Below are 15,202 nucleotides of genomic sequence, written 5' to 3' on the forward strand. Positions count from 1 at the left end.
CTTAGAAGTAACATGTTACAAGTTATACTTGTTCCAAGCCTTAGATAAGAAGACTTGCTCCGTCGAGGCGAATGGGGTGTAACTCAGTTTTCAGACCCATGGGGGATGGGGGACCCAAAAGTCCTTAATACATATCAAAACCCTCCTATTTATAGAATATAGGAAGGATAAACTATAAAACCTACATTATTAGCCCTGCTTTACTGAAAGGAGCAATGGGCATTGTAGTCCTCTTATTTGGACCGTTCGTTTGTCCCGATATCTTCTCAAACCATTATTTAGTATGCAATAGGGTTTTGTTTTGTCAGGACGGCCAGTTTAGCTCTAAACTTGCAGAAATTAGAGCCTTGGGTGAACTTAAATTTGATTTGAAAGATTCCTTATTTAAAATATATCGAGACTCATGCTACGTTATAAAAATTGCATGACAAGGCACCAAACTTTATCATAAAATTAATCATAAAAAGTCAAAAGCTCTATTTAAAGTAGAGTCCATAATCCGATCATTACGTGCAAACTAAAATTTTTAATTAACATATACATAGATGGACAAGCCAAACTATTCATTTGCATAAGAAATAATAGGACTCAGTGCATACAAATAATTTTTAATTAATTATTCTGATTAAATTTTGCATTTGGAACAAAATAATTAATAGATTTATTCCTGATTAAGTTAGTATCCAAATTAGATTAATTAGAATTTTGATTGGTTGCTTGGCCTGATTTGGACTATGACAGGGATATCAAATTTGGGGTTAATTTAAAAATTATATTTGATTTAAATTTTGGGTCCAATGAAGTGGAAAAAAGCATAAATTTTGTTTATTTTTGTTTTATTTTATTTTATTTGATTTATTAAGATTCGATAATTCCAACAAATAAGGCGATTTTTATTTGCTGGGGGCGTATTTTCTTAACAGCAAATAATTGACTGGTTTGACGATAGCTGATTAGTCGTATTCAACAAACTTACGCTCCAATTTGCATATTATTTTGTCGTATATTTTTAATTTTTAGTAGGAGATTAAATTTTTTAATGTTTCATACCTTTCTTATGGAAAAAAAATTTAAAAATTTAAAATTATTGATTACTTAAAATTAATTAAATAAAATATTTTATTATATGAAATTCATTATCATGATCCCATCTAATGCGCGTCGGAAGGTATGTAGCAGTAGCGTAATGAATTATCGTCTTAGTATTGCAAGAAAACTCATCACACGCTCGGGTAATTAAGTAGAAGTAAAAGGAAACACCTCGACTTTTCAAGTGGGAAACCTTGAAAAGAGGAAAAAACCATGGGGCCTAATTCCATTGAAAAATTCATTATGAATGGTGAGAGCACATGTCCACTCTTCTCTTGAATTAAGGACGATGGATGTACAAAGTTGATCATCGTAAATGTGCAACAATAGTTCACCGATAATAGTTGTAGCTTTGTTGTAATGAATGTGGTTCTCTGTAATAGATGGTTGCAAGCGCCATAGTCCATTTTTAAGGAGGTAGAAGTTCGTCATGGATGGTAACACCAGCTTGTTGTATAGATCATAGTTGAAAGTTGTCGTGGTCAATCGTGTGGGTCGCATACAGCTCCTTTAGAAGTGTCGATTTAATACAGAGGCTATAGTAGCAAGTTGTAAGAGCTGTGAGCAACGTAAGTCATAATTAGCCACATAGGCTATAGTGGTGAGTTGTGATAATGTTCGTAGACTACAGTGACAGGAATCAGGAGCTGCATAAGCTGTAAATTACGTAGGTTGTAGTTGATCACGCAGGTCATAGTTGTGAGCTGTGATGACGTCCGTAGGGTTCCAGATCGCAGAGACCGGAGTCGGAAGCTCCACAAGTTGTGGGTCACTTAGCTGTAGTTGGTCATGTAAGTCATAGTGGTGAGATGTGATGACATCGTAGGCATCAAAAGTGGAGGTTTGAACATGCATGAGTCATGGACCATATGAGTAAAAAAAAAGCATCGTCTTTTGGGTGCATTGTTACACCATCTTCGAAAAACATCATTGAGTCATGTGAGGGGTGTGTTGTTGCACCATCATTGGGTGGCGTCATTGCACTGTATGTGGAATCTGTTTTACGCCATCATCGAGGTACATCTTTACACCATATTTGGGTTGTGTTGTTGCACCATATTCGGGTGCATTATTACATCTTCTTCAATAGGCGTCATTGCATCACATGTGGGGTGTGTTGTTATGCAAGATTTATCATTACTTTTCAATGAACATCAGGATTCCACAATGCACGTCAAAATTCCATGGTTTCATTGTAACGAGTCAATAACGATTGATGGTGGTTGAAGGTGGTCGATGGGCGGTGATCGACAATGATCGATGATTGTTAGATTTGCAGTACATAAGTGATGATGAACTTCACCAAAACATTCAAAAAAGTTGATTAAAGACTTTATCTGTGCTTGATTTACTCAGTATGGACAAATTTTCACATCATTGGGCCCTTGACGTTGAGCCAACCGGTTTGGTTGTAACTTTGCTGAAATCAGAATTCTGAATGCATTTTAATTGAAGTTTGAATCATCATTGTTCAAAAATTACCTCAAAACTTGTGCCACGCTTCGAGATTTGTGTCAAATGATAAATTTGTTGGTGACATATTGCCACCAACTCATTTTAATATTATAATAATTTTTTTTATCGCTTGCAATCTTTTTGGTAGTAGGTTTAATAATAAGTCAGCTCTTACAAAATACTATATAGAACAATTAGAATGTCACAATAGAATATAATGACATCAAACAACCTTACTTGGAAGCTATTGCTACATGATCAATAAATTAAGTAGTAATGAGTATAACTTGTAGATTACTGTCAGTAAATAATAATAATTTTAAAGATTCTTATCAATATTCTACAATCCTAAGCTTCTAATATGAAATTTTTAGGTCCAACTATAAATAATGCAAAGAAAAAAAAAACTTGCAAACACGACAAAATAGTGTAGCATCATCGCGCACATACGACTAACACGTGCTGAAGATTAGCAAACAGCGTGACCGCATCCGGGCCATTGTGTGTTTATATCAAGTGGGCCCACTTTCACAAGATGAACAGCCATAGGCGCTTTGAGTTCTAATATATGGAGAGATTGAGATTGAATAATAATAATAATAATAATCAAAATTATTTGTGATACATATAATATAAATTATTAGTTTGATCACTACCTAATGCATTGTGTAAAGTTTGTATGCCAATAAAAAATAAATAAATAATTGCATCGAAGTCCAAAATTTTGAAAATTATAGAAAATATCAAATATTTAACATCAGCTGGTTAAGAGTGAGAGCCGAATTATATAAAAAGATATTAATGATTGTAAACATTAAGGAATACTTATGCAAATTAGAAGAAATAAAGATTAATAATCATTTGGATGCTGATTAAAATAGTATTTAGGATATATTTCCTTTCAGTCTGTTCGAAGTTGTCGCCTGCAAATTGCAATCAGTCTACGGTAGAGGCAAAGAAATTCAATTTCGATATGATTTATATTTTTTCTTTGGTTAGCTCAGCTGCCAACGACTGCTTAATTGTAGTTATTTTGCCAGATATTTATTAATACGATAGTATTGAATCGTTTTAGGGTGTAGATCTCGTATTATTTGCGAGTTCATATAACGCAGTAAAAGACTTTGTTTTTGGAAGGAAGGTACGGAAGAAGATGATGAATGTATTGCTAAAGCTCGTGTTTCTCACTCTGTAGTTTCTCAGGATTTTTGAGCGGCTGGGAATAGCTCAAAAAAAGGAGCGTTTTTCCTGTCGGGTCACCGTAATTGAACCCAAGCTCTTGATGAACGACTCGAATGAACACATGCTCTTGATGAACAACTCAAACTTGGTTTGATTAAAACTAATTCATATGGTTTAAATTAGTAAATAAACAAGCTTGGACTTTTTTTCTTGAAGCTTAAAGATTAGATGAATTAAACATGAACATGATTGAATTTATTTATTTTTGTTTGTTATTCAAAAAGTAACTTGTTAAACATTCAACATTAAGTTAGATGATAGCTCGTATCATATAAGATGCATTATTTAAATAAAATTTGATTAGCTATAATTTCTTTAATTATATATTTTTTCTTGTTGAGTAATTATTAGTTCATGAATTGCACCTAAGGACAAGTGTTATGTAAAGAGGGAGGAAGGGAAGAGAGAGAGAGAGAGAGTGAGTGAATGATAATTTGTCGTAATCAATCATGTTTTATTCATAAAATAATTTTCATATTTATAGAGGAGATGATACATAATAATAATATTACATTTTTGTCCCAGCTTTAAAGGAGTACGTTCTGTGGTTTCTATAGTATTTTACATGTGTAAGCTTAACCTTCAGCTACATTTTGACTTGGCCAACTGACCATAGTTGGCTTCAGGTAGGCAAGATCAATTCTGTTGGTTGAGCTAGGTCAATATAAATGTCCTCATGATCAATGTTGGAAAATTTTTATGTATAAATTTTATTATATTATTATATTAATTTATGAAAGGGATTGCATTATGAATTATTTGATAGTCCTTGTTTACATATTTTTTTCTATCTTAAAATTCATTCATGTCAGAATATATAGTATAGACACTAGATGATATCATGTGAATTAATTGATTTTCTTATATGATTTGCTAAATAATTTTTTTATTTAGACTTGTAAAATTATTTATTAAATTTTTTTATATAAAAATATTGATGCTCATGTAAATTTTTAGTTCGTTTAAATACTTATTCATTTGTCATAAACAAATCAAGTTCAAATATTAAAACTTATAAACAAATCAAGCTTGAACAATATGTAAAGAGCTTGACACAAGCTCAAGACAAACCCAAACAGATTATAATTGTACCAAGGCAAGTCCAATCTAGGGTATACTCAGCTTAACTTTATCCGATTACAACCCTGGATTACATTAGATAGACCCCAACAGCACATTTGTATTAATGGTAAAGCTATCAAGCAGAATAAAAGAATTTTCTCAAATGAAATTAAGATAATAATCAAATAAGTTGAAATAGATTTTTTATGTTAATAAAATGTATTTTAAAGATTAGCAAAAAGAAAAATTCAGTCCAAAAATAATCTATGTGAAAGAAATAGAATTTTGAGTGAATATGAGGAGATTGTAAAGCAAGTAGGGCCTTAAATAAACCAATGCTCTTCATGAACAACTGGAACTCAATTCAATTAACATTCGGTTATGTTTATTCAAATTAACAAATAAAAATTTGAACATTTTTTTAAAACTCTTAAGATTAAATTAATAAAACTTATACATAATCTAACTTATTTATTAATATTCATGAACAAGCTCATCTATTATTAAAAAATAACTTGTTAATTAATTTATTGTTTATATGATATATTATTTAAATAAAATTTATTTTACTAGAACTTATTCAATTAGATATTTAAAGATAACATATTATAATTTAATATCAACATGCATATAAATTTAATATATATTTTTGTAAAATTAGCTAATTTATTAGTAATTTTTTATGTTATTTCATTGTAAGAAAATTTATTTATAGTATAATTAAAATTTTTTGTTAAATTTTATGAAAGCTAAAATTATATGTTTATAATTTTATATAAAAAGTCAAGAATAAATTTAAACTCTTAACTTTTATACTAATTTTATATGAAAATTTAAATTCAAATCAATATTTTAATTTTATATAAAAGTTTATGTACTCATTCAAGTTCTCATCTTGTTCAATTGATATAAACAAGCCAAGTCTAAATCATGAATTGAAATTAAAAATTTTAAGCCAATTATAAACACAAATGTGAAAGCTCGATTAAAGCCCGAACTGAGCAAGATCAACTCATTATTTGACCAAGTAAGGTCCAATCCATATTATTCTTGACTTGGCTATGCTCGACTAAAACCCATATTATTCTTGACTTCCTATATTTATTAGGTGGGTAACCAAACACTTGGAATGGCCAGACACTCCATCGTGCATGTGTTCTGCTACACATGTAACTTGAAAAAAATACTCTAAAATTTAATAATTTATTTTAATTTCAAATAAATTTTTATCACAGTCCTATCATGAATATTGACCCAATGATTTTCTTCATTATGTTTAGCTAATTATTGAATTTAATGAAATAAAATTCATACATTTAAACAATCAAAAGAAAAATAATAGTTGTCTTGCTCATTTTTAATTTTATTTTACTTTCTCCCACATTTTTGTGAATTCTCAATAGTCATACGGTCATAATGGTAATTAAATTAAATTAATTTTTAATTTCATTATAATTTTCTAGAATTTAGTTTTAATTAATTGAAAAGGGGCTTTTAAATATGTATCATATAATTCCTATATATTTTTATATATAATATCGAAAGTCCAATTTTTATATTTGTTCCTACTCAATGTTTTTATATCATATGAACCATAACATTAATAATAACTTTCAAAAATGCGAAAAGAAATTTTTTTTATTTTTATGGATAAGTATGTTTTTACAATTGTGAAACTTGCAACTTAAGTGTTAGTATGTCAATATCTAAATTATATATGTTTAATGTGTAATTTTCTTAAACAAATTAAGGATCCCATCAATGAGAAGTTCAGAGGTACCAACATTGATCCAATCAATGTCAAATCAAGCTCAGATCAAGCCTTTAAATCACTTTTGAAAGTTTTTCGTACACATTTGAAAAGTCAAACGGATGTTGAATCCAACGAGTTCAAGGTCAAATCAAGCGTCTCGGCGAGACGAATCCAACGAGCTCAAGGTTGCTCAATTTCAGCATCTTTAAGACACTCGATGTCCATCAAATGTTGTTTGAGCGAAAGAAGTTCTCTAAGCCGTCGGTTTAAAGTGATTCATATTCTTACAAGAATTGCACTCAAGATTCTATAAATAGAGCCCTACATCTTTCATGAAACTTGAGGGTAGAGTGCTTGAGACTTAAGAAAGAGTTTGGAGCTTTAAGAAAGAAGTAAAGTCCAGTAACACTCCTACCGCCGTTTACCATCGCCATTCGTCGTCGACTGCTATCGTCCACGGCTAATTAACGCTACTGCAGTCAACCCCAATCACCGCCATCGATAGCTTTTGGGTATAACAAGTTTATAAGCAATTTGACGTTGTAACTTGAGAGAGATTTTATAATCATTTTCTTCCTGTGGGACAAGTTGTTGCAACTGTAATTATCATTTTATAGTAGAACTCTTTAGTGAGTTAGACCACGTGATTTTTTTCCTCTCAATATTTTTTACATAAAAACTCCTGGTATCACTACTAATTAACTTCTCTTTTAAGTGTATTGAATCTTCATAACACGCTAATACATTAATTTTATAACACCTATTAATAATTACTTTAAGAAATATGAAAAGTAAAATTTTAATGGATGTATCAATATCTAAAAATTATATGTTTAATATGTAATTTTTTAAAAATAAGTTAGGAATCTCATCGATGAGAAGTCCACAGGGCCTACTCTTCCGGGAAACTCGGCCTGCCCGCTTCACATCTTCTTTTTAAACTTTCTAGTCCCCCGTCTCCCAGCTCAGGCTCTGCGCTCTGTTTTCAGAAACAAAATTACAAATCATGGGGGAGAAAATGGCGTCGTCGCCGGAGAAAGGAGCAACAAATGAAACGCTCAAAGACGCTTGGGACTTCAAGAATCGTCCCGCCGTACGATCTCAGACAGGCGGATGGACAAGCGCCGCCATGATTCTAGGTCCTAACTAACCATAGATCTTTCAATCTCCCTTCACCTTCTTCTATTTTCTAAACCGGTTTCTGTGGATGTGAATCGAATCAGGAGTAGAGCTCTGCGAGAGAATAACAACGCTGGGAATCGCGGTGAACCTGGTGACCTACCTGACTGGCACGATGCATCTCAGCAATGCGACCGCAGCCAACACCGTCACCAACTTCCTTGGCACATCATTCATGCTCTGCCTACTCGGTGGTTTCGTCGCCGACACATTCATCGGAAGGTATCTTACCATCGCCATCTTCGCGGGGGTCCAAGCTTCTGTAAGTACAATTAATCAGCCTCCAAATTTGTGAACAAATCTGGCGTCCGGTAATTAGTTAATGGGTCGTTTTGGTGAAGGGGGTCATTGTTTTAACAATATCGACGATGCTGCCGGAAATGCGTCCGCCGGCTTGTTCAGATCCGGCGATGTCAAGCTGCGCTCAGGCCACAGGGGCACAATTGGGCGTGCTATATCTAGCGCTGTACCTCACGGCGCTGGGGACCGGCGGGCTAAAATCGAGCGTATCGGGTTTAGGGTCTGACCAGTTCGATGAATCGGATCGGACGGAGCGAAATCAGATGACGCAATTTTTCAACTGGTTCTTCTTCTTCATCAGCATCGGATCCCTCCTCGCCGTCACAGTTTTCGTCTATATCCAGGATAACGCTGGAAGAAAGTGGGGGTACGGCATCTGTGCTGTGGCTATAATGAGTGGTCTGGCAGTCTTCCTCGCCGGAACTACCCGATACCGCTACAAGAAGCTTGTAGGGAGCCCTCTTACTCAGGTCGCCGCCGTGATGACGGCCGCCGTTCGGAAAAGGAAGCTTCAGCTACCATCGGACCCCTCTCTGTTACACGACATCGACGACTGTGTTGTAAATGAGGAAGGAGGGCGTGGGCGGAAGGATACGGCCAAGCACAGGCTTCCTCTCAGCAATCAATTCAGGTACGATCTCTTGGTATCGGCACATTTCTTCCCGCTTCGTTCTTAAACTTTTTGTGTAAACGTTATTATGGCGCAACCAATCGACCGTCCGGATGAAATTATGTTCTATCTTAGAAGATACAATAACATAATAATTTAAAAGACATTTACATATATGGCACACAATATTTATTTATTTAAATATCTAATATTTAGTTTTCACATTTAAATACATACATGTTGAATTCAAATTTATACTTTGGTTCGCTTACAAAAAGATAGAGTGCAAAATCTAAGAGAAGGAGAAAGGGATGGAGAGAAAGGGTTATAAGTGAGGGGAGTAGGGAAGCATGCTCTCTAGATGAGGGTGAGAGAGGAAGTATTATTGCTTACGGACACTGCATGCAGAGATGTATGCGGTGACCGATCCTGACCGTAGATCACGGTGATCTATGGTCAGGATGTATTTCGGTGGGCCGCACTTTAAATTTAAAAAAAAAAAAAAACTGAAAAACATCTTGACCGTAGATCACCGTGATCTAAGGTCAGGATCGGGCACCGCATGCATCTCTGCATGCGGTGTCCGTATGCAATAATTTTTTGTGAGAGAGAGAGCCATAGGGGTCTCTTCTTACATGCAACGTGTTCTCTATCGATAGAAAGAGAGAGGGGAAAAGATATTACACTGATGCCCCTGTATTATGAAGAGTGGAGAGGGGGTATTTTGGTCCTTCTCTTACTTGAATCCATTGTCCTGGGACTTGGGAGGTCCATTGGTGCCTGGTGGTTGACCCAAGTGGCCGCTCAGGTGAACTTTCTTGTGGCTAGCCCTAGTGGCCAGCTGGGTTAGTCGGCTCAAGTGAGCAGGCGGGATGTCTAATAATACCCTCATGTGATCGACCCTAGTGGCTGACTTGTTGCTTCCTTTGGTCAATTAGTGGTGGTTGGACCTTGTTGGCTGGCCGGCTACTCCTTGTGATCGGTCGAGACTAGCCGATCGGTTGGTGGTCGCTCGTTGGGAGTTGGTGGCCGGCTTGTTGAATGCAAGGTTGTTGTCAGGAATTCAAAGATGACGACTTCAGCGGCTGCGGCTCCCTTGGCTCAACGAGCTAGTTGTATTTTTTTTTTGGGCTATATAATACTATTCAAAATTTTAATATCACATAAAATTATCATAATTATTAATCTTCTCATGCATAAGCTTATGCAACAGATGCTACAAGTGTAAATATGAAACTTCTAAGTACAATGCATGTAAATAAATATGAATTGTGCGGTATTTTTATAAATTTTCTTATAATTATAATTTAAATTTAAATTTTTTATATAATATTTTGACATTTCAATATCATATAAGTTTATGCGTAAAATATATATTTGATTCTAAAGTACAACATATATATATATATATATATATATATTCACTAAATTTCATCTTTAAATATTAATTCTATAAAATGTTAGAATTATGTGGTATCTTTACAAGTTTATTTTATAAAATTAATACGTCATTACGTTTTTAATTACAAATTAAAATTATTTTTGAAATAATAATTTAGTTTTTATTATAAATAGTGATTTGTATATCTAATGGGCTGAACCAAATTTAAATATAAACTGAACATTAGCCGGTACGAACATGGGGGCACTTATCGTAGGATAGGACGAACTCCAAGTTTGTTGGGTGGTCCGGTTCACGTGGCTTCACAGACCAAATAAAGCCTGGCGGACTAGCAGTTCATATTATATTACGGATTGGACGAGCCAATAAATTAGGAAGTCGCCGTAAGGTTCTCATTAGAGCACCTGATTTAGTTGCATCAACACGACTAATGTGAGGATTTTAATACACTCAGGTTTAAATAAGCTTTTAAGTATATAATGTCAGTTCTGCCCATTATATGGAATTGGCGAAGGTCCTCTTATGTATGCATAATTTATTTTCTCTATATTTTTTGTTTTTTATAAATATTTTCCGAATAAGACATCAGTGACGGGAGACACGAGCTTATCGTGGATGTGTAAACTGGAAAGCAACCTGGCTAGTTCGGTCACATGGCGGATAAAATAGGTGGGCAAGCTGACAAATAATTCATATTCCGAAGATAAGAAAAATAATATAAATTCTTTTTTCTCCACCAAATTTATGCCGAGTAGTTGCGAGAATCGGCTATTTCTTTCGGTAGTGGAGCAGCACTACGAGTGGTCGTCGCCTTCTGCATTTTTCTTTTCTTTTCTTTTATTCTCCTTGGTAAAGTTGATGTTGGTTTAGCACCATTTTATCATCACTAAAAAGAATAATTACGAAATAGCGAGATTCTCAACGATTCTCAACAGAAGAAGAATTGCAACATTAGATAAAGGAAGAGCAAAAGATCGTAAATAAAATAACCAAATAACAAAAGAATGAGACGGTGGTGGCCAATGATCACGACATCTAGTCGAGTACGAAAGAATGAGACGGTGGTGGCCAATGATCACGACATCTAGTCGAGTACGATGATGGTGATGGGTGTGGCTGGCGGCAATGGTCGGTGAGGACGACGACTGGTGGCAGTGGCTGAAGGTCGCGGACTGTAGAGGAAGGCAGAGTCTATTATGGTCCGCGGTTGGCCGGTGTTCGGCGGTGCTATTGGCTGATGGCTAGTGACTGGCGACCAATGGTGTTCAGCGAAGGTGGGGGCTTGCAGCGGCAGGTAGACAACGGTTGGCAGTGGGCATCACCAGTCGAGAAGGTGCAGGAGAGTGACCGGCAGGCGGCCAGCGGCCGGCGGCAATGGGGCGGTTGCGGCGTCGGACAACACTTTGCATAGCTCTACATATTTGAGATTTTGCCAAATCCATCAAAATTCTAATACACTTAAAATGAACTAAGAAATAATTTAGAATTTATTCATATTTTACATTGAACTTGTAATTCTCTTTTATAGGGAAGGACTTGTAATAGCATGTCCTAAGGAATCTCTTTCATATCTATCTTCTTCAGTAAAACCTTGTCATCATTAATCAAGTCACGAACAAAGTGGCACCTCACATAAATGTGCTTGGTACGACCATGTTAAATTGAATTTGTGGCCAATAATATTGCACTCTAATTATCACAGAACATCATTAGAGACTCTTAATCAATTGACAAGTCATCCAATAGGTCATGCATCCATAGAACTTTTTTCATCGCCTTCGTGACGGTCATGTATTCGGCCATTGTGGTAGACAAAGTAATAATAAACTGAAGAACCGACCTCCAACTCACCAGACTTCCTGCTAATGTGAATAAATAGCCAATAGTAGATTTTTGTTTATCCATATTAACTGCATAGTCTGAGTCATTGTAGCTTATACACAAATCTGCACTGGTTGATTGTCTCTCAAACGCCAAGTCGTCATCAATTTTACCCTTCATATACCTCAAAATACTCTTCACATGCTGCAAATGTTTCCTTCTTGGAACATTCATGAATCTGCTCACAATACCAACTATTTTTGCAATGTCTGATTTAGTACAAATCATAACTTACATTACAAAGTCCACTGCACTAGCATAAAAAATCGATCACATATATTTCATTTTATGATCATTTATAGGACACTGTGATCTGCATTCAACTAAAAATGAGATGCAATGGGTAGACTTACTGCCTTGCTCGAGTCATAAATCTCAAAATTCTTCAATATCTTCCCTACATAAGCTCCTTGCAAAAGTTAAACATGGAAATATCTTGTCTCTGAGAATCTCAATGCTAAAAATTTTGTAAGCTTCACCCAATTCCTTCTCGAAATATTTGGACATTTGATTCTTCATTCTATTAATCTCAAACTGACTAGTAAATGCAATCAACATATTATTAACATATAGAAACAAATAAATGAACTCACCGTTGACCAACTTCTTGAAATAAGCATAGTGATGGTACTGGCTTCTCGTGCACTCTCGTCTCTCATGAACCGATCAAATTTTTTATATCACTAACGTGGCGACTGTTTCAACCCATATAATGATTGTCCAGTTTGTAAACTAAGTCTTTTGATGTTTCATATCCAGACAGCTGCAACATATAGATTTCCTCTTACAATTCTCAGTGTAGGAATGCAATTTTGACATCGAGCTGCTTTAATATCATATCGTAGTGTACTATAAGTGATAAGAGAATACAGATTAAGGGATGTTTAACCACTAGGGATAACACTTTTTCGTAATAAATCATTTCTCGTTAAACAAAACTCTTTTCGGAAAAGGAAGCTTTAGCTAACATTGAACCCCTCTCTTACTGGTCATCAACAACTGTTTTGTAAGCGTTGTAAATGAGGAAGGAGCGCATGGTAGGAAGAATAAGGTCAAGCACAAACTTTCATTCAACAATCAATTCAGTAACAATAGCTCAGTCTCCACACATTTGGTTTCGCTTCGTTCTTACACTTTTTGGTAAATTTTGTTATGGCGCAACCTATCAACCTTCCGGATGAAATTACACTTTCCATCTTATGAGAGATAATGAGATAATAATTTAAAAGACATTTACATACATATCACACAATTCTTATTCATTTTGATATGTAACACCAAAATATTCATATTTACATATATATCATTCAAAATTTTAACACAAGGTAAAAATATCATCATTTTTATCTTCTCATGCATAAGTTTAAGTGTAAATATTTTATTTATTAGATATATAAATAAATAATAATTTGGTAGTATGTATATAAATTTCTCTGTATTTAAGATTTAAATTTTGTTTGTATAATATTTTGATGTTTTAATTACATAAAAATTTATGCGTACAATTTAAATTTAATTTTATAAAATTATATATACTGGGGTCACTAATTGTCCGGTCACGAGCCACATGGCTTCACGGGTCACACTTGAAGTCCCATCAATCGCTTCAAATGAAGTATGGTGGACCCACTGTTCATATTATATCATCGATGAGCTTTCGGAGAAATTAGGAAGGCACCCTACGAATTGGGAAGTCCCCCTAGCCTTCAGGTTACTGTCAAGTACGAGCACGTGATTGGCTTTCATGCACCCGAACTGGCTTTTTCAGTTACTTATCCGTCTCAATTATTCATGAGCAAGCATTGAATTTTTTTCTCGTTACCTGACAGCGAGAACGCCATCTTAATATTAGTGATTACGATAATCTAATCTGAATAATTGGGGTTACCTAAACTTTGGTCAGAATCTAGATCATGAATTCATGCAATGCATGTGGATAGGGAAATTTTGAATTTGTCCAAAGTGAATTTTTGAATTTATTAGTGGGTGTGGAATCAGGTTGTACCAAGACAGCATCTCACTCAAAGGCATCCTCACCTGTAGACAATCATTTAACTTTTAGCCCATTGATAAAGCCCGGAGGCATAGAGATGATTGAGAGCCCTAAGCTTCTCATTAATTTTTTTAACATAAAGTTCAAAGTATAGTCCGTCAGCTGGATATCATGATGATTTATCTGGCCTCTGTTCTTGCCGAGGGGAAGTAATGTAAATGGCATTCTTTAGATAAGAGTCAGATTTGTCATTAAATGATTTCAGTCTGATTTTAAGGTGCCCATGTGTGGGCAGGGACCAAGTCTCCAGTAGGACACAAAGTCAGAAAATTTCAGCAAATAATTTTTGAAAAAAAATCTGCTCTTAAGGTGAATATGAACAGTGGAGAAGAACGAAATAATGGTCACAACAGAAATTTATGCAGATAAGGTCGGACTGGCCTGCATTCCGTGACCTTCTTCCTTTCCTTTCTGTCCTTTTCAGATTCACAGCTTCTCTCAATTATGTGTGAGGTGAGAGCGTCTCCAAATCAACAATGAACATTAACGCCTACATGATTTTATCAAATGTTTAATAAAGATATTATTGCAACTATAGAAATTTTATTTATTTCTTAATAAAGACTATCATACTATCACGAGCTAAAGAAAATAGACTCAGGTAAAGCGATGGGCGAACCAGCTACATATTGATTTCCTGCATCCTCAAAATTGAAATCCAGCCTTTAGCTATAGTTGAAAGCGACGTTGCATGGAACCGGCCACTGATTGGTTTCTGTAGAATAATTATTGGGTATGGTTTTAACAGTCACGTTCAAGAAACAATCTTTCGGGATTTACATGCATACCATTTCAAACTATGCTTTTAACATATCTAACACCTGAACTTAAATCTTTTAACGTTATGTCATTTATCAATATTAGATGGAGCTAAACAAAATTTTTACAGAACGATTTGATGAAAACTGAAAAAACAGTCTTAATTGGCCCAACTGTACAGATTCCTGGACCGTGCAGCCATTATCGAAGCTAACTCGGGGGCGTCGGCCGAGAAACCGAGCCATTGGAAACTATCAACCGTAACGGATATAGAGGAAGTTAAAATGGTGATCCGAATGCTCCCCATCTGGGCAACCACCATCATGTTCTGGACAGTCTACGCCCAAACAACAACCTTCTCCGTCTCCCAAGCCGCCATCATGGACCGCCACATCGGCCCTTCCTTCCAAATTCCTG

At 35.0% G+C, this 15,202-nt stretch overlaps 1 protein-coding gene across 1 annotated transcript in view; it reads left to right on the forward strand.

The window, feature by feature from the left end:
* Positions 1–7,527: 7,527 nt before the first annotated feature.
* Positions 7,528–15,202, forward strand: part of LOC110034051 (protein NRT1/ PTR FAMILY 6.3-like) — an 8,568-nt gene continuing 893 nt past the window's right edge. The window contains 4 exon segments of the mRNA XM_020738294.1: positions 7,528–7,740; positions 7,825–8,042; positions 8,122–8,711; positions 14,967–15,201. Coding sequence (XP_020593953.1) covers positions 7,608–7,740; positions 7,825–8,042; positions 8,122–8,711; positions 14,967–15,201 — 1,176 coding nt within the window. The 5' untranslated portion in view covers positions 7,528–7,607.

Source organism: Phalaenopsis equestris, unplaced genomic scaffold (assembly GCF_001263595.1).
Source record: "Phalaenopsis equestris unplaced genomic scaffold, ASM126359v1 Scaffold001339, whole genome shotgun sequence".
Taxonomy (NCBI): domain Eukaryota; kingdom Viridiplantae; phylum Streptophyta; class Magnoliopsida; order Asparagales; family Orchidaceae; genus Phalaenopsis; species Phalaenopsis equestris.